Source organism: Rousettus aegyptiacus, unplaced genomic scaffold (assembly GCF_014176215.1).
Source record: "Rousettus aegyptiacus isolate mRouAeg1 unplaced genomic scaffold, mRouAeg1.p scaffold_m13_p_1, whole genome shotgun sequence".
Taxonomy (NCBI): Eukaryota; Metazoa; Chordata; class Mammalia; order Chiroptera; family Pteropodidae; genus Rousettus; species Rousettus aegyptiacus.
This window is the reverse complement of record NW_023416284.1, coordinates 85,500,575-85,525,269: the sequence shown is the minus strand read 5'-3', so window position 1 is coordinate 85,525,269 and position 24,695 is coordinate 85,500,575. Positions and strand designations below refer to the sequence as shown.

Sequence of the window (24,695 nt, the reverse complement as noted above, 5' to 3'; positions counted from 1 at the left end):
GTTATCTCCTGGAATAGCATCCTAGCTTGTGAAAGACTTTGCTAGATCAAAAAACAGGAATTTTGGCCATGGGAATATAGGACAGAAGAATGACTTGGTAACTGAAAACAACATTCTTCAAGATGGGAGAATGACCAAGTTGCATATACTTTTCAAAAGGGAGTCTTGTCTGGGGATTCATTAACAATACTACTCTTATTTTTAAAAATTACGTGTAAGGAGACTTCTTACTATAAAAGCATGTGTTCATTATACAAAATTTGGATACAGAGAAATATATTCAGTAGAATACTAAAAGTCACCCATAATTCCACCATGTGCCATTATTAAATTTTTGGTGTGCTTTATTCTAATCTTTTATAGACATAATTTTAGGAGATTCAGATCATATAAATGAGCTCAACTATATCTTGTTTTTTTGCCACTTAACATTGTCAAAATGACATTTCATGTTATTCAAATTCCTCTTTAACATTATTTTTAGTTGTTGTAAAACAGTTGATCAAATTCACTTAAACATTTCTTGATGGTGGACACTTAAGTTCTTTGTTTTCTATTCCTTTTATTTAAAAAGTCAACTACATTGAGGTATAATTTACAAACAGAAAATGTATAAAAGTATATAGTTTGATGAGTTTTGAAAAATGTATGCACCACCACAATCAAGATATAAAGCATTTCTACCAATCCAGAAGATTCCCTGTCCTTTTTCCTGGTCACTCACGCCACACTCAGCCTCAGTCATACTCATGCAACCACTGACTGGCTTTCTATAAGTACAAATTATTCTTTACTGAAATATCATATAAGTAACATCCTATAGTACGTACTCTTTTGTGGTTGACTTCTTTAACTAAGTGTAATGATTTTAAGATTTAATCATGTTGTTACGTGGATCAGTAGTTTACTCCTTTTCATTATTAAATAGCATTCTGTTATATGAACAAACCATATTTGTTTATCTACTTACTAGTTCATTAAACTTTGAGGGAGGCAATGCTTTATTAGGAATAAAGCTGTAATTCTATTAATGCCTTAGTCTCTATGTCTCTATCTGGATATATATATATATAGTAAAATTGCTGGTCATATGGCAAATATAAATGTGATTTTACAAGAAAGCCAAACTAATTTTTGAAGTGGTTGTAACATTTATATTTTCATCAGTAATGTATGAGAGTTCCAGTTGTTCTAACATGCTCATTAATACTTGGCGCTTTTGATCTTTTTCATTTGGCCATTCTAAAAGAAATGTAATGGTTATTTCAATGGGTTAAAATGTGCATTTCCCAGATCAGTTACACTGAATGTCTTTTTATATCCATTCATCTTTTGATAAAAACATTTACTCCATTTACATTTGAAGTAATTATTGATAGGTATGTAGTTATTGCCATTTAATTATTTTGTAGTTCTCTTTTCCTTATTCTTTTGCTCTCTTGTATGTTGATGACTTTCGGTAGTGTTGCGTTTGTTTAGATTCTTTTCTCTTTATTTCTTGTATATCTTGTATATTTTTGGTTTGTGTTTACCTTGTGCTTCATATATATTAAGACATTTTTTAGCAATCTACTTTAACTTGATAGTTGCTTAAGTTTGAACACATTCTAGAATCACTACCATTTTTTACTCGCTCTCTCCACATTTATGTTTTTGTCATTATTTTTTACTTCTTCTGTGTGTGTGTGTGTATCCCTTAATTTACTGTTGTAATTACACATGATCTTCCTACTTTTGCCTTTTAACCTTTGTACTAACTTACGTGTTGATTGATCCACTGCTTTTATTATGTGTTTGCTTTGGTCAGTGAGAATTTTTTTCTTTGTGATATTTGCTTATTCATATTTTTGATTGTATTAAAGAAGTCCTTTTAATATTTCTTGTAATACTGGTTTGGTGGTGATGAACTCCTTTAGCTTCTTCCTGTTTGGGAAGTTCTTTATCTCTCCTTCAATTCTAAATGGTAGCTTTGCTGGGTAGAATAATCTTGGTTGTAAGTCCTTGCTTTTCCTCACCGTGAATATTTTGTGACAAGTTCTTCTGGTCTGCAAAGCTTATGTTGAAAAATCAGCTGACAGTCTTATGGGAGCTCCCTTGTAGGTAATGAATCGCTTTTCTCTTATTGCTTTTTAAAATTCTCTCTTTGTTTTCAACCTTTGGCATTTTAATTATGATGTTTCTTGGTGTGGGCCTCTTTGCATTCATCTTGTTTGGAACTCTCTGTTTCTCCAGGACTTGTATGTCTATTTCCTTCACCAGGTTAGTGAAGTTTTTTATCATTATTTCTTCGAATACGTTTTCAATTCTTTGCTTTCTCTTCTCCTTCTGGTACACCTATGATGTGAATGTTATGCTTGATGTTGTCCCAGAGGCTCCTTAAATTATCCTCAGTTTTTTGGATTCTTTTTTCTTATTGCTATTCTGATTGGGTATCCTCCACTACTCCATTCTCTAAATTGCCGATTCGATCCCCTGCTTTATCTAATCTGCTGTCGATTCCATCGAATGTATTCTTAATTTCAGTTATGATATTCTTAATTACTGACTGGTTCTTTTTTATGTTTTCTATCTCCTTTCTTATGCTTCTTATATCTTTGTGTAAGTTCTTACAGAGATCATCTATTCTTCCCCTAAGTTCATTGAACATCCTTATAACCAGTGTTTTGAATTCTATATCTGGTATATTGCTCGCCTCCTTTCTGTTTAGTTCTTTTTCTGATGTTCTGTCCTTTTCTTTCATTTGCAACATGTTTCTTTGTTTCCTCATTTTGGCTGCCTCCTTGTGTTTATTTCTATGTATTAGGTAGGTCTTCTATGACTCCCTGTCTTGGTAGAGTCACCTTATGTAGCAGGTGTCCTGTGGGGCCCAGTGGTGCAGTCTCCCTGTTCACATGGATGAGATATTTCAGTGGCATCCCTTTTGTGTATTGGGTGTACCCTCCTATTGTAGTTGATCCTTGTTTGCTTTTGGCACATCAGTGGGGGTACTGACCTTCAGACTGACTGGCTGTGACTATAGCAGATAAATTGTATAGGGGCTGACCCCATAGAGGGGTATTTGCTTTAATAAGGCTCTGGTGCAAGCCGAGTCCATCCTTTGGTTGTGTTGTTTGTGGCACTAATTGGGTGGTTCTCTGGTATTGTGTGAAACCAGCCAACAGTTGTGTTATTCCTGGGGCCTCTTGGGAGGGGCTCCAATGTAGGCCAAGGTCAGCTGCTGCTTTTACCTGGTCTGTGGCCACCTGATAGAAACTACCAAGTGATTTGCGATTGGTAGCTGCTTGTGCTGAGCTTAGAGGTGTTTGGGAGAGGTTATGTTGTAAACAGCAGCTGGCTGTTACTCATGCTGGGGTTAGGGCTGCTTAGCAAGAAGTACAGGGTATGCTGAGGCCAGCCACTGATTTTTGGGGTTTGTAAACCTTTGAGATTTTAGAAAAGTCTGCAGCATGGTCCCAGGCTGGCAGCTTGTGAGGAAGAGCCACTAAAAGAGGTTCAAGCTGAGTAGGTGAACTGGGTGGGGAGGAATCTCAGAGAATCATGAGGGTGGGGTGAGAGTGGTTTTAGCCTGGTTAATGAAGACTCAGACTCGGCACCTGCCTGCTGCTGCACCTGCACCTAGCGTGAGGCAAGAGCTCAATAAAGGAACAATGTCACCTGCGGCACTTTACTTCCAGAGAGAGAGGCCCCACCAGCCCTCGCCTTGAAGCCAGACCATTCTGTTCCTCCCTTTACATTCCTGGCACTTTTTGAGCACTGTCACTTCTCTGGGGCTTAGGGTGAGTGTCTGGAAGCCTGTGTGCATGGGCCCTTTAAAAGGATGCCTGGGTCTATAGCATCCCTCTTTTTTACCTGGCTGGAGTCTGTACTGCCTTTCACAGCCAGATGTTGTGGGAACTCCTCTTTCTGGCACTGGTGTTCTCAGCTGGGGAGCCCAGAGTGGGGCTTGGATCCCTTGCTCTTCAGTAGGGGCCTCTGCAGTTGAGATATCCTTCCAGATTCATAACCACTACATGCGGGTGTAGAACCAGCCCATTTCTCATCTCTGTCCCTTCTAGCAGTCTCAAAGTGGCTTTTTCTTTATATCTTTAGCTATAGGATTTCCATTCAGTTAGACTTCAGGTGGTTCTCCAGGGTGATTTTTCTATAATTTAGTTGTAATTTTGATGTGGCTGAGAGAGGAGATGAGCCCAGCATTGACCTACTCCATCATCTTGACCAGAAGTCCTTAATAGTTACTTTCAAAGAATAGAGATTTTTAATTGTGGTATTTTTTTTTGGTCTTTTTTTTTTTTAATGGTTCTTGCTTTTAGTATACTAAGAGTTCCTTGTCTTTGACTCAAATTGGTCTAAACATTCAATGCAAACATACATTCACAAAGCAAAAAGCCATAAAAACGATAAACTTTCATGAAAAAGTAAAATTTTTGCTATTTGAAAGGCACCATTAAGAAACTAAAAATGTAAATCATGGACTGAGAGAATATATTTGCAAAACAAAAACTCTTTTAACTCAATAATTAGAAAACTACCTAAGAAATCTTTGCCTACCCGACAGTTATAAAGCTTTTCTACTTTGTTTTCATATAACAGTTTTTTAGTTTTATCTCTTACATGTAGATCTATGACTCATTTCCATTAATTTTTGTGTGTGGTATGATTAATGGGCTGAGTCTCACTTTTATTTCTCCATATGATTGTTCATTATTCCAGAATCATTTGTTGAGAAGAAGTCGTAAAATCAGGGAGTAAATGTTCTCCAGCTTTGATCTCAGAATGATTCTAGCTCCTTTGCATTTCTATATACATTTTAGAATCAACTTATCAATTTCTTCCCTCAAAAAGCCTATGATTTTGATTGGGATTGCACTGACTCTATCAATAGATTAATTTGAAGAGAATCAACATTTTAACAACATTCAGTCCTTCAGACCAAGAACATGGTATATTCCTCCATTTATTTAGGGCCTTTTTCAATTTCTCTCATCAATATCTTTTAGATTTTAGTGTAAAAATCTTTCATATAGTTTATTAAATTCATCTAGTATTTCATGTTTTTATGATTTATTGTGATATTGTGCTTTAAAAAAAACACCTCAATTTCCAATTGATTATTGGCAATAATAGAAATAAAATCAATTTTAATGTATAAATCTTGTCTCCTGTGATATTGCTAAATAAATTTGCTAGTTTTAGTAACTCTTTTGGTAGATTACTTAGGTTTTCTATGTAATCCCTCATGTTATCTGTGAATAAAGACAAACGTACTTTTTCCATTCATTTACTTTTATTGTTTTATATTTGACTGGGAGTTGCAGGACAACGTTGAAAACCAGTAATAAAATCAGGCTTTCTTTTTTTCTTAATATGGTGAATTACATTAGTTTTTAAATATTATACGAATCTTACATTCCTAGAATAAATCCTATTTGGTCACGGTGTACGAACTATTTATATATTGATAGATTTAATGTGATAATGTTTTCTTAGTGACTTTTTGTTTCTATGTTCATGTGGAATACTAGTCTATGCATTTATTTTCTTTGTTTTTAGTACCAGGGTAATGCTGGCCTCATAAATTTAGGATGTAGTCTCTCTTCTAAGAGTTTACAAGAAGGATATTATTTTCTTTCTTAAATGTTTGAAATACAGTTGAATAGGTATAGAATTATTAAGATTTATTTTTTTTTGAGCCAGTTTTGGCAATTTGTCTTTCATGCAATTTGTCTATCCCCTCTAATTTAACAAAGTCATTGGTGAAAACTTGTTTGTAATATTTCCTTATTTCTGTTAATGTCTGGAGGATCTATAATGTTCCCCCTTTTAATTCTAATAGATATCATTTGTGTCCTCTCTTTTTTTCCTAATCAGACTGGATACAGGTTTATACAGGTTTTGGTTGTACTGATTTTCTCTACTGTTTTCTGTTTCCTATTTCATCAGTGTCTGCTTTTATCTTTATTATTTACTTCTTTCTGTTTGCTTTTGGGTTTAATTTGTTCTCCTTTTTCTATCTTCTTAAGATGAAAGCTTGGATAACTGGTTTGGTATCTTTCTTCTTTTTTTAATATTAGTATTCAAAGCCACAAATTTCTTTTAAAGCATTGCTTTTGCTATATTCCACAAATTCTGGTATGCTGTTTTTATTTTCATTTAGTTCAAAATATATTTCAATTTACCTTGTAATTTCTTCTTTGACCTGTAAGTTATTTAGAAGTATGTTGTCTTATTTCCAAATATTTAGGGACTTCTAATATTTTCCCATTATTGATTCCTAATTAAATTTAATTATATTTAGAAAAAAAAATTCCTGTAATTTTAATTCCTCAAAATTTATACAGACTTCTTTCATGGCATTCTTGGTGAATGTTTCATGTGCACTTGAAGGTGCATTCTGTTTTTGGTTAGATGGGTGGCATGTTCTATAAATACTAATTAGGAGAAGAAGGATTATTAAGTTGTTCAGGACTTCCATATCCTCGAAGATTTTCTTGTCTGTAAGTCTCAAAGAAAGAATAGTTACAGTATCCAAATATAAAGTTTACCCATCTATATTTTTAACTGGTTCTGTCAGTATTCTGAAATAACTATAACTGGGTGCATACATATTTAAAATTGTTATGTCTTCATGATGAACTGATCCCTTTAATATTATGAAATAATTCTTTATTCCTTCTAATCATATGAAGTCTAATTTGTCTCATATAGTCACTCCAGCTTTCTTCTGATTAGTGTTTTCATGTTTGCTTTTTTCATCTTTTACTTTTAACCTATCTATTTATATTTAAAGTTTGTCTCTTATAGATAGTATATTGCTTTTTAAAAATCCAGATGAATCATATCTCTCTTTTGGAGTATTTAGAGCATTTATAATGAATGTAATTATCAATAGTTACAATTTCTTTTCCATTTGTACCATCTTTTATTTTTCCCATTCCCTCTTTTCCTGTTTTCATTTAGATTGAGTACTTTTTAGAATTTCATTTTAACACCACTATTGGCTTACTGCTATTTTTTTTTGTTTTACTTTTAGTAGTTTCTCTAGAGTTTAAAGTATGTACTTTAACTTATTGCAGTCTATCTTCAAATAATTTTACACAAATTCACATCTAGTGTATAATCTTATAAACAATATAATGGTGAAATGCTCTTATCCTGTTCACCATATTTTGTGCTTCTGTTGTCATACAATTTATTTTCATATGTATTAAAAACTTCACAATATAACATTATTATATTTATTTCAACAGTCAAATACCTTTAATTTTTTTTAAATGAGGGAAAAAACCTAATATTTTCCTACATATTTACTATTTCTCTTGCTCTTCATTCCTCCAAATGATAAACTATTATCATTTTTCTTCTGTCTATTAAAGACTGGCAATGAACCAACTCCACCTTTGTCTGTCTGAAAAAAGTCTTTAGTTCATCTCCATTTTGAAACAGCTTCCCTAGGTATAGAATTATAGGGTGTAGGTTTTTGTTTTTGTTTTCTGTTTTTAGCAATTTAAAGATGTTTTCAGCAATTTAAAGATGTTGCTCCTTTGTCTTCCACCTTGTATAGTTTTTTATAACAAAGATTCTTGTAATTGTTTCCCTGTAAATAATTTTCTTTCTCCTCTGGGTGCTCTTATGATTTTCTCTTTAGCATTTATTGTTAGTAATTTGATTATAATGTACCCTGGTGGGATTTTTGTTGTTTACCATGCTTGGGATTCATTAAGTCTTTTTGGGATCTGTGATTTTATTGTTTTCATCAAATTTGGATAAATTTTGGCCATTATTTTATTCTTTTTGTTCTGTGCCCTCCCCATTTCTCTCCCTGGAACTCCAATTACACAAATGTTACTTATTTAATATTGACATATGGGTCACTGAGATTCATTTTTTTCTAGTCTTTTTCTTTGTGTGCTTCATCTTGGATCATTTCTATTATAATGGCTATAATCTGTTCGCTAGTCTTTTCTTCTGCATTGTCTAATCTGCTCTCAATGCTAATAGTGAAATTTTCATTTCAGACATAATATTTCATCTCTAGGCCTTTTAAAGAATATATTTCCCTCTCTCTCACTATACTCATGTTTTTATTAAAATACTTGAACATAATTATAATAGCTATTTTAACTTCCTGTGTGTTCATACTATCATCTTTATTATTCCCCAGTCTGTTTTTATTGATTGAGTTTTCTCTTTGTAATAGATGACATTTTCTTGCTGACACTTCTACTAACTTGATTGAATGCTGAACATTCTAAATTTTATGTTATTAAGTCTAGATGTTACTGTCTTCTTTTGAAGAACATTGGGCTTTGCTATGCTGGAGACTGTTATTTGTGTCCAGTTCGATTCTTTTGAAGTTTGCATTTAAACTTTGAAAGCTTGAGTCTAGAGTAGTCTTTACTTCAGGGATTTCCTCCAATATTGAGGCATAGACCTTCTGGAATCTGTATTGCATTCTCTGAGAGAATGAACAAGATTTCTCTATTATGGCTGGTTTGAAATTCAAACATGTCCCAGATGTAAGTAAGCTTTAAGAAAAACTGAGTTTCTGGCTCACAGGTAGTTCTTTGTCCAAGCTCATGCAATTTCTTCTTACATATCTATGCCTTATTATTCAATAAAGATTCAATGGAGTCCTCAAAGCCTTTTTCTTTGTAGATCCCAACTTTGTAGTACTCTGTCCCACAAAATTCGGATGCCTCAGACTCTTTGAATTCTGATCTCTTCCTCCTCAACTTAGGAACACAGTTGTTTTCTGCTTGAAGCTCTTACTCCATATTCCACGGTCCAGACAGCAAGCCCAGGAAGAAGAACAGGTTGATTGCAATGCTCACCTTATTTGTTTCTTTTCTACCAGGGATCATAGCCTTGCATTGTCTATGCAGAATCCTGTTAGTACGAACCCTATTGTGAAACGAGTATGTGAGGGATCTAGGTTATGCTCTCCTTACAAGAATCTATTGTCTGGTGATCTGAGGTGGAGCTGAGGTGATGCTAGCACTGGGGAGTGGCTGTTAATATAGATTAACATTAGCAGAGAGGTTTGATGGCAGAGAAACCACAAATTAATCAATCGCTTGCAGATCCATATCAAAACCCTATCAGTGAGTGGCAAGTGACAATTAAGCTGCATCTGGTGGCAGGCTTTAAGTCAGAATCTGACACTTATTTCAGTCTATGTGTGGCCTGCCCATTATTTTATTTACCACTTCCATCACACCTCATTCCTGCACTGAGCATTTGTCTCAGTCACTGTTTTGGTAAGCCCACAAGCTAACCCTAGCCAAAATGAGTAAAAAACAAACATCACTGGAGAGCTTTTTTGAAAAGGGGGAAAGACCTCGTGATGAGACAGCAAAAGACTCTAAGACTATCAACAAAAAGAAAGCTGCATTGAAAAGAAAATAAGAGTCTTACTTAAATTATGGGTTCATTATGGATTCACATTCTCCAAGCCCACTTTGTATAATATGTGGCAACCGACTATCCAAGGAAGCCATGAAACCTTCAAAACTGCTTCGCTTCATGGAGACCAGGCATCTTGCATTAAAAGACAAGCCTTTGGAGTTTTTCAAAAGAAAAAAAACAAACATGAAGAACAGAAGCAACTATTGAAGGCCACCATTTCATCAAATGTGTCCGCACTGAGGGCATCATTCTTAGTGGCTAACCACAGTGCTAAAAGCTAAGAAGCCCTTTACTATTTAGAAGAGGCTGAGTTCAATAGGTGGCATATGTTCCTCTTTCGGCCAGCACCGTAACTAGATGAATTGAAGAAATAGCAGAGGATATTGAGGCACGATTGTTAGAGAGGATTCATGAGTCACCGTGGTATGCAATCCAGGTTGATGAGTCTACCGATGTTGACAACAAGACAACAAGGCTTGTTTTTGTCAATCTACTTTTCAGGAGGATGTACATGAAGATAACTTATGTGCACTTTTGTTGTAACTTATGTGCACTTTTGTTGCCAACCAAAACCACAGCTACAGAACTATTCAAGTCTTTGAATAATTACATATCAGGAAAACTGAACTGGTCATTTTGTGTAGGTATATGCACAGATAGAGCAGCTGCCATGACTGGATGGCTTTCTGGTTTCACTACTGAGGTCAAAGAAGTCACTTTTGAATTTCAGTCTACGCACTGTGTCATCCATAAGGAAATGCTGGCTAGCCAAAAAATGTTACCTGAACTTAACAACATTTTGTAGGATATGATTAAATTTTCAACCGCATTAAAGTACATTCCCTTAACTCACGTCTGTTTGTGTAGCTCTGTGAGGAGTTGGACGCAGAGCATATACATCTCTCATTCACGGAAGTGAGACAGCTTTCTAAAGGTAGATCATTGGCCAGAGTTTTTGAGTTTTGAGGGCCGCTCTAGATATTTCTTTTAGAAAAACAAATAATCACTGGCAGCACATTTCGGTGACACAGAATGGGTCTCAAAACTTGCTTGCCTGTGAGACATATTCAACCTGCTTAACCAACTCAATCTGTCACTTCAGGGTAGAATAACAACTATGTTCAAGTTAGCAGATAAAGTGGCTGCATTCAAAGCCAAACTAGAATTATGGAGGAGACAAGTGAACATTACTATTTTTGACAGAGATTTTTAAAGAGACTGAACCAGGGCCTTCTTTCTCCCAGTTGGTGCATGCTCATGTATCTTAGCTTTCAAAAGAGTTTGAGCTTTACTTCCCAACCACAGAAGACCTCTGGACTGGGAAGGAATGGATCCACAACCAAATTGTGAATAAGCCAAGTTAATTAACTTTGTCCATGTTAGAAGAGGATCAACTGCTTGAGATCACAAATAAAGGTGGCTTTAAAAGTATGTTTGAGATAACTTCAAATCTCCATACATTCTGAATTAAAGTCAAGATGGACTATCCTGAAATTGTCACAAAAGTACTGAAAAGCCTGCTTCCATTTCCAACACCCTGTCTTTGTGAAGCAGGGTTTTCTGCAGTGACAGCAACCAAAACGAGATTATGGAGTAGACTGGACATAAGTAATATATTTCAGGTATCATTGTCTCCCATCCCCCCAAGATGGGACCATTTAGTTGCAGGAAAACAAGCTCGGGGCTCCCACTGATTCTGCATTATGGTGCATCGTATAATTATTTTATTACATATTACAATGTAATAATAATAGAAATAAAGTGCACAATGAATATAATGAATATAATGTGTTTGAAGTATCCTGACACCACCCCATCCCCCACCTTTGGTCCATGGGAAAACTGTCTTCCATGATCCCTGGTGCCAAAAGGTTGGGGTCTCTGATCTAGAAGGAAAAGAAAATCTGAACAGACCTATAACTACTAATGAAATCAAATCAGTAATTGAAACTCTCAACATACTAATGTGCTGGACCAGACGGCTTCACAGGTGATTTTTATCAAACATTCAAAGAAAAATGATCCTTTTCAAACTGTTCATTTATGATAAAAACTCTCAGCAAAGTAAGAATATAGAGAACATACCTCAACGACATAAAGGCCATAGATGACAAAGCCACAGCTAATATCATACTCAACAATGAAAATGATATTCCTTAAAATCAGAATGGCTATCATCAATAAATCAGCTAACAACAAGTGTTGACAAGGATGTGGAGAAATGGGAACCCTTCTGCACTGTTGAAGAGATTGCAAATTGGTACAACATGGAGGTTCCTCAAAAAAATTAAAAATAGAGCCACCATATGACCCAGCAATTCCACTTCTGAGTATTTATCTGGAGACATCTAAAACACTAATTCAAAAAGATGTATGCACCACTGTGTTCACTGCAGCATTTTTTAGAATAGCCAAGATATGGAAGTAACCTAAGTGTCCATCGACAGATGACTGGATAAAGAAGAATTGGTATATATATGCAAGGAAATATTAAAAAACAATGAAATCTTACCATTTGCGATAACATGAATAAACATCGAGGGTATTATGCTAAGTGAAGTAAGACAGAGAAAGACAAATACCATCTACTTTCACTTACACATGGAACCTAAAAAAACAAAATAGACAAACAAGACAGAACAAACTTATAGATACAGAGATCAAACTGATGTCTGCCACATGGGAAAGAGATAAAGGGGCTGGTTAAAAAAGGTGAAATGATTAACAAGTTCAAATTGGCAGTTGCAAAGTAGTCACAGGGATACAAAGTAAAGTATAGGGAACATAGACAATAATATATATGGTGTCAGGTGGGTACTAGGCTTATCGGGGGCCATTTTATAAGTTATATAAATGCCTAACCACTCTGCTGTACAATTGAAACTAATATAAACTAATATTAAATGTCATCTTCAATTGAAAAATTAAAAAAAATATTAAAAAAATGAATGGACAAAGAAGAATGGTATATAGCTACAATGAACTATTACTTGGCCATAAAAGAGAATCAAATATTACCATTTGTGACAACATAAATGGATCTAGAGGGTATAATGCTAAGTGAAATAAGTCAGACAGAGAAAGACAAATGCCAAATTATTTTGTTTATATGTGGAATCTAAAAACAAAAACAAAACAGAAACAAATGCATAGATACAGAGAATAAATTGATAGTTGCCAGATGAAGGGGGCATGGTGGGCTAGGTGAAAAAGGTAAAGTGATTAAGAAGTACAAATTGGCAGTTACAAAATAGTCACATGGATATAAAGTTAGAACAGGGATATAAAGTTAATAATATTGTAATCAGTATATATGGTGTCAGGGGGGTACAAAATTTATCGGGGGGATCACTTTCTAAGTTATATAATGTATAATCACTATGTTGGAAACCTGAAAGTAATATAATATTGAATGTTACATGTAATTACAAAATAAATTATTTTAAAATAAAATTAAAAAATAATTAAAATGGTAAAATTTGTTATATATATTTTTTACCAAAGTAAAAAAAAATGGCAAAAAAGGAGGACTCTTCCAATCTTCCACCTATAATGAAAAATTTCTCATGAAACTTTCAAATATTCCAATAAAAATCTGACTTCAAATGTATAATGTAGTAAAAGTAGTGCATGATTATAAACTGGATCATTTCGATATAAAATGTAGCATTCACCCAACTAGCAAAACTCAAATCAGATCTGATGATTAAATAGTAGCAATTTATCATGGTTAATTTCCTGATTTTGCTGTTTGTATTGCATTTATGTGAGAGAATGTCATTGTTTATAGGAAAGACACACAAAAGTCCTGGGTGATGGGGCAGACAAAGTATTTGCAATGGTTCGGAGAAAAAAGGTTGTTTATAATGTATTCGAAACTTTTCTGTAAGTTTTTAATGTTTAAAACTTTTGATATATAAAGTGAAAGTGTTAAAAAAAGATTGTGTAATGCTATCATATTGATCTGGTAAGATCGTGTCGCTATTGATATTGGCCATAGTAACATCATTGGCAACCATATATACATTATAATAAAAAATTTTAAATTATATTAATTTAAAACATTTTAAAAAGAAAAAATATTAAATAAAGACAAAAGAGATTTTAAAAAGACTGCTTAGATGGCAACAAACATTTCACTTAGACCATAACTGTGGTTGGATGCAATGAAGAACAAAGACCCTCCATATTGAAACTCCCTACAATGCTTTATAAGACAGTAATAAGGGAAAAAAGACAAAACCAAGGCGGAATAATAAGAACATATACCAACCTGCCAGAAAATGTCTGATGAATGCAGATAGTAACACTCAGTTATACTTACACAATGGTTTTTCCAACGTGCAAAAATGATTTTTCTACAAATTCCCGGACACTATGAACTTCTCCAGTAGCTATAACAAAATCCTCTGGCTCCTCATTCTGCAACATCAGCCACATAGCCTAGAGAAAGAGAGAGAGGTAAATCCAAATTAAAGTTGCACCCAGCGGCCGCATGGAAAATTTAGTGTTATCAAACTCAAATAATTGGGTATGGACACTGTTAAAAGGTAAACTGAGGCATATTAAAAATTGGAAGTGTTTATTTGATCATACTTTTATTCAAATAGGGCAGTGCTAAACCCAAGGTGGTTAGGAGTGCTCCACCACCAAGAGCCAGGGACAAGGTTTTTAAGAGTAGAGATTGAAGCAAAGCAAAGCAAAGCAAAGCAAAGCAAAGCAAAGCAAAGCAAAGCAAAGCAAAGCAAAGCAATTATTTGATTGTTTATAGCTTATACAGTAGTCTTATTTGCGAAAGTCAAATTAGCTGCTTGTGATTGGCTGTTCTTAAGTTTCATTTTCTCGGATTTTAGTGAATTAACTCTGGTCTAGGTTTTGGTTTACTTACATAGGCTAGCAAAACATTAAGTGCTACCTTGGTCTGATAGTCTCCATGTTTAAATGCTGTAACATGTATAGCTAGAAAATGGCCAGTAATTTAATACAATATTTTAACGGCTACAGTAGTGGCTCTCAAAGTTTAATGTACATTGGAATCATGTGGAGAACATTTCAGTGTAGATGCCTGGGCCACAGACACAGAAGTTTGGACTCAGCAGAGAACATGCTTTGGGCATCTTTATCCTTAGCATCCCAGATGACTCATGCAGCAGGTCCTTGAACTACAATTTAGAGGAATCGGATGTTGAAGAATATCTGTGGCAAATAATGTTTCTATAACACATTTAAGAAGAGTTGAGAAAGTATTGTCTAATATATCTTCATATCATGGATGGGAGGTAAGGAAAAGTCATTTAAAGACAGATGTTTGTCCCCCCCCCCCCAAATAGAACCAAATTTCTTAACAACAAAGTTGAAAAATGTTACCACTGTGGTGACATTGAAAAGAAAATATTCAAGAATCATTAATGGAAAAACAATCATGTAATGAATAGTACTATTTTAGAAATATTTCTGAGAGCAATGAGAACATCTGCATCAGTTAAGGCAAGGGTTCCCAACTCCCAGCCCGCAGACTGGTACCCGGTCAGTGGCCTTTTAGAAACCGGGCTGCACAGCAGGTCAGCAGCAGGTGACCTAGCGAAGCTTCATCTGTATTTGCAGCCTCTCCCCAACACTACCACCACAGCTTCAGCTCCACCTCAGATCATCAGGTATTAGTTTCTCATAGGAGCACTGGTCCCTGGTGCCAAAAGGTTGCGATCGCTGAAGGATTTCATCAGGCAGTGTTTTAAGGTCAGGTGCTCAATATAGGTGACTTTTTCAATAGGAATGAGAAGTTCACTTGAGCAACAATGCAGCTGCATGTCTAAGACATACAGTGTGGCAACTGTCACAGCCTGGCTCTACAGAGTTATATCAGTTTTTACCAACAGGATACAGGCCTATAGTTTCTATAGTTCGGAGCTGCACATTAATTTTAAAGGTTCTGTTTACACAGATCGAAAATGCAGATTAAAAAAAATTAAGTGTAGTTGGTATCTGACAACAGCATGTCTCTTTGAGAAAAGTCCAAGCTCACCCCCCCAAATTTTTTTTAAGCACTCACACATACTTTTCAAAACATAATAGGTAAAAATAATAGGCACTTCATTATAACACAGTCTCCAATATTATATGACTTGAACTCTTGTTCTAACATTTTGGTTGGTATCTCCCTAGCTGCTACTGGATAAGCAGAAAAGCCAGTTGCTAAAATCAATGGGGTGGCTTTTCTCTTAGAAAATGAAACCAAAAAAGCTTAATTCCTTGTTGTTCATTTTAATTTGTGGCGGCCTTCTAAAAATAAAAAATAAAAAAAAAATAAGTAAATGTTCTCTTTAACTTGAAGTTACTTCTTGTGAGCATTTTGAATTTTTAGTCCATCATAAGATTGTTTTCAATCATATTTTTGTTCTATGGAAGATGAGACTTTGGGCAATTTTACATGCCTCAGAGATGTGGCACACTGGGTGGGACAATGGCAAAAGTCGGGTTAGTGATCCGCTCAAAAATAACTGATGAAATTGTTTTGGCTAGGAGAGTTTTGTTCACATTAATATCTGTAGTTTCATTTTGCAATAAGAGATTTGATGAATTTAATCATAATACTTTGTAAATTTTATATTAATTTTATTAACATTAATAAGAATGCTCAATCAGTGTTTAAAAGGCACAATATACAAGATGTTCTCTTTATCAGGAAAGTCCATGCAGCACAGTCTACAAAAGTTTGTAGCTTCCTGAACTCAGGGCCGCTGCACGTTATTACCCGTTATAGGCCCAGAGCAGGACTATGGTCTGAAATGCAGCCCAGCTCTGCTGGCCAAGCCCTGTGCCCGGCACCCTTTGTTGTTAAGCTCCTCAGAGAGGGCTTCTTTGTAATGGGGACCAAGGCACACTGGTTCTAGCAGAGGCCTGGCAGAGGACCTGCTCTTCCTGTCTGTGTCTTGCACATGCAGTACCAGGGCCTAGAATGCCCTCTTCCTCATCTGTGTGGGAACTCTGACCTCTCCTTCTCTATTGTGTAAAAGAGCCCCAAGCCTGGTCCTTGAAACAAACTCCTGTTATCTCCCTGGGTTTCCCTTGATCAATGGCACACAGCATGGTTGGGTTTAGTCAGACTGAGCCTGCCCTTTGGCCACCCTTCCCCAAATAAGCTGATCTGCTCACCTCCCTCGAGCACAAAAATGTACACACACACACACACACACACACACACACACACACACACACACACAAACTTGTTTTGGCTTTCTTCAAAATACTTCCAAAGTTTTTAGGAAAAATTAAATTATGCTTCTGGCTAGAATTCCTATTTGAACATTTTTCTGAGGGATTAGTGTATATACTTAATGTGTTTTACTCAAATTTCCATTCTAAAAATAACGTTTCAAATGGGTCTTTCAGGACCACTCAGCTTATTTCTTTTAAAACACTATGTTGTGCTAGAATGGTTTTGAAAAAAATCACATTTTTAGTCATGTGAAAGAAAGTAAAGGCTTGCTAAAAATGAAAAGAGAAAATATGATTACTGGTTAATGGTAGATTACTTTAAACGCTGGGCACAAGTTCCCTGATGCTTGTTTTGTTCTTCAGCAGGAATCTGGGGATCAGTAGAAGCCTCTCACTTTCACTGGAGCGAATGCCAAGAATCTGCTCTTTTCTTTTCCATAAGACTATCTGCAGCCTTTGACCTATCAATTTCTAGGCATTTCCTCTAAAGTTCATATCGTACCAGACTCCAGTCTGGGAATGGGAAGGGAAAGGATATACAACTGCAGATTTATTTGTTATTACTGAATAGTTTACTGGTTTTAACAGAGAGAAAGGGTTTTGTTTAAATTTCCACTGAGCATAATTAATGGTTTTTGACTGGTAAATGAAGAACAGGTGACACTCTGGATTAGAAGAAAAATGATCTTGTGTTCTGGTGTGATAATGGGTTAGTAATTTGCCACAAAGCCCAGGCCCAGTGCATCCCATCATAATGCCAGATCATGTCCAGGACACAAAGACCCCTGTGTGAAAAGTACTCAGCCACCCATCTCCTTATCCAGCTGCACACGTTGATTTGGTCTATTTATTCTCTGATGGATGGCACAACTGAGGCAAAAGTTCACCTCTTCTCACCTTCCTGTTCACATGCTGAACATATGACCCATGACACTACTAGGGCATAATCTGTGATCAAATTGCCACCCAGCTTTGGTTTCTAACTGTAGAAAGGATTTTAAGGTTACATGTTTTAGATGTCAATTTTCTTTCTTTGTCTCTCAAGAAATGAAGGAGGAAAAAGACAGAGTCTTCCCACATTCTTTCAGTGCCTTTTAAGGATATGACTGACTTATCCACTTCCTCGGATACTTATTTACTTTCAGCGCTGACCTGTTCACTAGTGGAAATGAAAAAAATCTGCTTTTTAATCTATCTCACAGGGAGGAAAGGCAATCAGTTAAGGAATGTACCAATGCTTCAGATTCTTCAACATAAAAATGTCCCTTCATGTCAAATGAACAGTGCAGTTTTTAAATCATATCTCATATTCATTTTGCTTTAAATGCACATAAAATTTAGGGAGAAATTTGACACCATACCATTGACATTTGAAGGCCAAGTTAGATAGTTATAAATATTAGTTAAGTTTGGACATGTAGTCTTTTGTAACTATGTAATTAAACTATCTGTTCTACAAATCTAATTTAGAGAAGTCAAAATAAAACTTTAAAAAGTTTCAAATAAAAATACTCCTTTTGCACAAGCTACTCTTTGGCCATTCAAATCATGAATGCGGAAGTGGGCAGTGAAGGGTCATTCCTATTTCCTTGATTTGGCAGCTCTGGAGTCTGTTCACAGCTGGACCAGTGAAGGAGAACACCCAAAGTACATCACCACAGCCGACTAACTACACCTGATTCCATGCATGCCTTTTGGGGTGTGATGTATGTTTGTCTTAAAAATCTGAATTCTACAATTGCTTCCACTTCAGCATTAACCGCCACTTCAGTATCCAAGCCACAAACACTTATTAACTGAGCTGTCATCCATGAATAACAAGATTTGTTAATCAAGGTTATGTTTAACTACATTATTTGACTGCTGCCTTTCCAGCCCTGTGCTTTTGCTACTGTCATAAAAATAATCTTAAAACAGAATTAAATATATGTATATATTTATATTTATTGATTTCAGGGAGAAAGTCTATGAAAATATTCTTACAAAAATCAGAAGAATTTAGACAAATGGAAATTAAAATTCTCAGTAAAGGATGCCAATTACAGATCCATTCACATACATTTTGTTTTTAAGCTTTGTTCAGTAACTGTTTTCACGATGACAGCTTGGTGTTTACAATTTGGGCCAGGACTTCAAGTAGTCCTGTGCTAGGCCAGGACTTACAGTTTGTGGGACCCATGTAGGTAGGTCTGAGGTTGAGCCTGGGAGAGTAGTTGGAAAACAGCCACCAAATAACTAACAAATAAATCTATATCAAAAAAATCATCTAGCATAAAACTTAACTGGCCTTAAGGCCCTCTCAAGCTATTAACTTTCTTCATGAGTAAAAATACTGTGGTTTGTGAATTCCTTTGATTAAGGACTCCTCAGACATTTCAAAGATACAAAGTTACTAGATAGGAAAAACCATTAAATAGTAAATTAATAAAAACAACAAAAAGAATAAAACACAACTGAGAAAACTATATAGCTCTTCTTATTTTTGCTGTTAAGATATCATCTACATTGATATATCCCCTGAAGGAAAGAGTTTATGTCAAAATCTGCCTTACCCTTTATCCTTTTATTCTAGCCACGTATCCAATCTACAGATTCAAAGGCTGGGGTTTAGTTTTTCTCATCTCTGGAAATAATATAAAACCTAAAAGCTCTTAGGCTTCTGTTAATAATTCTGAATCAAGTTTTCTGGGAATATCGTCTACTTTTTTGATATGTAGATTCAAATTATATATTTATGTCTTAATCTTTGAGTATATTCTATCTCTTGTTCCATTTCTTTTTCAGGAACACCATTTATACTCATGTTGTATCTCTTCTATTTTCTATGTCTGTTATTGCCTTTCTAATCATTTTCATGCTTATTCTTTTCCATATTATTTTATGTGATTTCCTGTTGTTCATCTGATTGTTTTTAGTAACGTTTATTTTAAAAATTGATTGCTAATGTGGCTTCAATCTCTAAAATGAATTTTTCTCTTCCATGTCTTTCCTGATTACTTCCGATTAAGTCTTTCATTTATTTTCTTTAAGCCAGGGGTAAGAACTTTTTCTTAAAGGGCCAGATAGTAAATATTTTACGCTTACAAGTCACAGGGTGTTTAACACAACTACTTAACTCTGGTGTTGTAGCACAAATATGGCCATAGACAATATAGAAACAAGTGGACATGGCTGTGTCCCAATAAAACATTATTTATCAAAATAGGCAACTGGTCCATGGCCTGTAATTTTCCCACTTTGCTTTTAGCAAACTGAACTAAAACATGATACCTGTAATTTCTTTGAATCTATAGAGAACAATTACCTGAGCTCCAGCTACATATTTTTCTTTGAATAAAAGTCCTTATAATATGCGCTATTCATCTGTTTTATGAATGCATCATTTCTTCTCCTTGCAGCCTTCTTCCCCACTCCCACCTCAGGTATAGATCATGGGGTATTACCTTTCAAAGTACTATTACTATTTGAATGAGACTGGATATTTCCTGAAGAATCATATGAGGGAGTGCAGAAAAGTGCACTGAGGGCAGGCAGCCTGCAGCTTCAATTCAAACTTCTCTCAAAACCCTCTCACCAAGCTCATTCTTTCTCTGCTTCAGGACATGAGTGCTATCATTTTTCAGCACTTACTTGGTTCATGTGACTCATAGAACAGCCCATAAATCACAGGGTCGCTATGGTGCTATCTGGTAATTATTGCCTCCCCTCTGCCTTGATCACAATTTATATTAGCCTAGATCACAAACTGCACTACCCCTCAGCTGGGAGGCCATGCCACAGAGAACAAAATTGGTTTCTCCTTCGGCAACATCTTCCTGCTATTATGCAGTATAAAAGTGGTTATCAAGAAAGATATTTTCCATTCCTACGTAATATCATTTTGTGGGCTTCTTAGTACTCACAATTAATTTGAGAAAAATCTACAGCCTGTATGTATATATGCTCAACATAATACATTCCGAGTGTATAAAGAATTATTTTAAGCAATTATTTGTGTCTCAAAGTTATGTGACCATGTAAATAATGTATTAAAGAACCTTAATGAAAATGCACATACAAACAAAGGATGTTTCACTTGTCCAATCCTGCTTAATACGCCATCCTAAAACTTAGTGGCTTAAACTTTTCTGTTGCTCAGAATTATATGAGTTAGGAATTCAGGAAGGCTTGGGGGAGATGGCTCATTTCTGCTCCCTGTGGTGCTGGCCAAGGTAATTTGGCTGGGGTTATAGTAGCAAGATGGCTTCCCTCACAGGTCTGGGTCCTTGATGCTGAATTCACCTGAGATCTCCATGTGGCTCACCTCCCATGGTCCTTCATCATTCATTTGTCTAGCCCAACGTTCTTTCCAAAACACAACCTGCAAGGCCTCATAAAAAAAGTGACCTGGTGTCACTTCCTCTGTCTACTATTGGTTATAGGGTCAGCCCAAATTCAAAAGAGGAGAAACAGAATCTCCCCTTTTATGAGAAGAGTGATAAAGTCACACTGCAAGAGAATGTGCAGGATAGAAGGGATTATTGCAGCCATCTCTGGAAAAAATATACTATCTTATGATAATTATAATATCAGCTGATTGTTTCATACAGTAATCAACATTTTTGCCTTTAATATAAAAATTCCTTCAGCTTGTGGTTTCTATGTAAGGATCTGTTTCTCTTTAAAATTGTGTAGAGATAGTTAGGTTTATATGACGGCAACAATAATTCATAGACTAATGCACGGAATATGGAAACTCACTTTCAGGTGACTATAATTTAACAAATGCTCCAATTTGGCCCTAACATCATTACTGTCACAACATACTTCCCAGAAGTTGTTGTTTCCTGGAGCGTGCCCAGCCACCTACCTCAACCAGGTGTTTCTAATTACCTGCTCCCACTCGCATACCCAGGTAAGCTATTGTAAAATTAGTTCCTGGCTCATCAGAAACAATATAAAAGCTCTGGGTATGCAGCAGGAAGTTACTTTACACTCATACTACCTGATTTTCCATCTCCCTGCTCATAGTTCCTGGCCATGCTGCCTAAACATGTTCTTGGGAGCCAGTTTTGACTTCTCTATGACCTTACCCCTCAAGCCTGTCCTGACCACCTGGTTTTGGCTCTCAGTCTGACTATGACCTTTGGAATCCAACTTCTGGGCTGGTTCTGGGCTCCCTGGTATAACAGGTCTTAGCCTTGCCATAGATATCTCAGTTCCAGTGTTGATAATCATCATTAGCAATAAATAAAAACCATATACGCATCATATTGTGTGCATTAAGGCTAAAGCTTAGTCTAGAATAGTGCTTCCCAATAGGAATGTAATGCAAGCCACCTACATAATTTTTAATTTTCTATTAGCAATATTAAAAGAGTAAAAGAAAATGCAAAGTTTAATTTAATGTTTTATTTAACTCAATACATATATGACATTATTATGTCAATGTAAATTATCAAGTTATTTTACATTATTTTTCCATGCATTGTCTTTGGCATCCAGTGTTTATAGCACATCTCAGTGCAGACTGGGCACTCTTCGAATGCTCAGTAATCACATGTATGTATCTCGTGGACACTGCATGGGACAGTGCAAGGCTAGTCACCCTGTGTAAGGAAAGGGTATCTGGACCTACTACTACATGAGGCACTGCCCTAATCCTGTTTGCTCAACCTGTCAAAAACTGTGCTGGGGCTTCATGGAGGAGGCTTCCTCTTCTCTATAGCACAGCTGAAGGAATAATTGTCCTCTCTTCCCTCCTTTGTAATTGTCTCCAACTCCTGATTTTTTTCTGTAGTGATTTAATCAGTGATGCCAACTCTAAGAGAGAGAGGTTGAAAAAGAGTATAACTAGCTCCTAATTTATGATCATCTGACATTTGGATGCTTGCCTCTTTCATGTATAAATGGGCAGTGATACCACATCCCCAACTCCCAGCTGTAATACTTGGGGAGTATATAAATAGAGAACCTCTTAATGGGTATGGTGAAATGCAGTGTTGAAGAGAGGAGACAGGAATTCTTGAATTTTAGTGTGGATCATCTGGAAGGTTAAAACAGATTGCTGGCTTCCTATAGCCCCAGAGTTTCTGATTCAGGAGACTTGGGATGGGACCTGAAAATATGCATTTCTAACAAGTTCTGGGGTGAAGCTAATGCTGCTGGTTTGGAGACCACAGTGAGAACTACTATGTGTTGTGGTTGGAGTTCAGACTCAGAATCAGACCACCTAAGTTTAAACTCCAGCAGCAAGATTTACTGGCAAATTCCTTAATCTTCCACTGCCTCAGAAAAATGAGAACAATAATAGTGCCTGCCACATAGGGTTGTCTTTAGGATTAAATTAGTTAATACATGTAAAGTGCCTGGAACAGTGCCTGACACATAGTAAGTGCTCAAGGACTATTATTTATCATGATGATGATGACAATGATGATTATGTAGCTTGAGAGGTTTATCAGTGCGTGAGGATCTACTTAATCTTCATGACCAAACTCTCGTACCCATATGAGGAGGGAAAACTGAAAGGGTGGAGTAAATTTAATCCTCATTCTGTTAGAGCCACAGAATTTTATAGCTGGAAGGAGCCTCAGAGATGTTCTCATTCAATTCAATTCCTTTTAAAGACAAAGCAACTGAAACCTGTGAGATTACATGACTCATCTAAAGTCATACACCTACTTAGTGCTAAAGCTGGGACAAGAATCTTGATTTCCTTTTTAGCATTCTTTTTATTGCTTTACACTAGCGTGCATTTTCCTAATGGGTATGGCTAGGAATGCATTTTCTGATAGAACCTCTGTTATAAATGGTTGCTAGGGATAGCTCCATGGACTTCCGTGGGCTAAGTTGGGGACCTGACCAGTCAATAGGTATTTATGTAATGCCTGCTAGGTGCAAGGCATTGTGCTACAGTCTGAGAGCATGCCAGGTAGGAATAAACAAGGTAAATGCTGTGCCTTTTGGGTTATGGATTTCCAACATTTATATAGGAAAAGGATTTTAAAAGTCTGATATTTGATATAAGTAAGAACTTCTAAGACAAACTCCAGGTAGTATCCAGAAGACATCAGGCATGGAAGCTTTCTAAAACCTTCCTCTTAAGCAAGACTATCCTTACCCACATCTCTTGCTGAAAGAGTGAATCGAGTCAGCTATATTTGTCAGATGACCTGTCCCTCTACCTTCCCTGCCTTGTGACTCCCTTAGTACGCATGGAGATTTGACTACTCTGGGCCAATCTGAGTCTCAAAAGGGCTGGTAGTAAGAGATCCAGAGACTGAATAAGTAGGACAGCACTGATCATTGGAACTATATGGCTGTCGCATAGGGTCGCCTGGCCCTGCCGAAGCCAAGGAGAGGTCTGCAGAAGCAGCACTGCAGAACTGAGCAGGAGAAGCCCCTATATGAATAGAGAAGCAGATAAAGAGAGACTACAATGCTTGAGGGGGAGTGAGGAAAGAGATGCACAGACACACAGGAAAGCAGATTTCACTTTCCACTTCCTGTAAAGTATCCCTAAGCTCCTTGTGACAAATCCCTTTTTACTTGAACTTCTTTGAGTTGGTTTCTGCAACTTGGGCCAACAAGCTCAGATGAAGATAGCTAGAGACCAAACAAGACTTCCAGGACTGCACAGTCTGAGTCTGTGGAATGACTTGTACTCCTCAGAACTGAGAAGGCAGTTCCAAAGGGGATAAAGTACTACCTGAGACTGCAGACTCCACAAGGAAGACTGCCTTGTGAAGACCACCAACCAAAATAACATAGACTAATGAGATAAATGCTAGCAGGAAAGGAGGTAGCACAAAGGAAGAGACAATTAAGGCACACTAGAGGAGTAGAAGAGCTTCAGAGAATTCTTATTAGTCTGCTTTTTAATCCCAAAGAGCATTGATGACTGCTCATTCTTCATCTCCTCTGTAGACTGCAAGCTATAGGACATATGTACCATCTTTGTAACTGGCAATTACAGTTCCATTCAATTTATTCATTTAAATTCATTTCAAATGTATTTCTCTACAATGTACCCATTCATGAAAATCAGGATTTCAACTTAAAAGTCACTCTCCCACTCAATATTCTTATAACTA

General features: G+C 36.2%; 1 protein-coding gene across 5 annotated transcripts in view; it reads right to left on the bottom strand.

Moving 5' to 3' along the window:
* Nucleotides 1-24,695, bottom strand: part of GMDS (GDP-mannose 4,6-dehydratase) — a 589,931-nt gene that overhangs the window by 118,385 nt on the left and 446,851 nt on the right. For all 5 annotated transcript variants that reach the window (XM_036237561.1, XM_016124269.2, XM_016124272.2 and 2 more), the window contains exon 8: nt 13,730-13,848. In XM_036237561.1, coding sequence (XP_036093454.1) covers nt 13,730-13,848 — 119 coding nt within the window. The remainder of the gene's footprint in view (nt 1-13,729; nt 13,849-24,695) is intronic.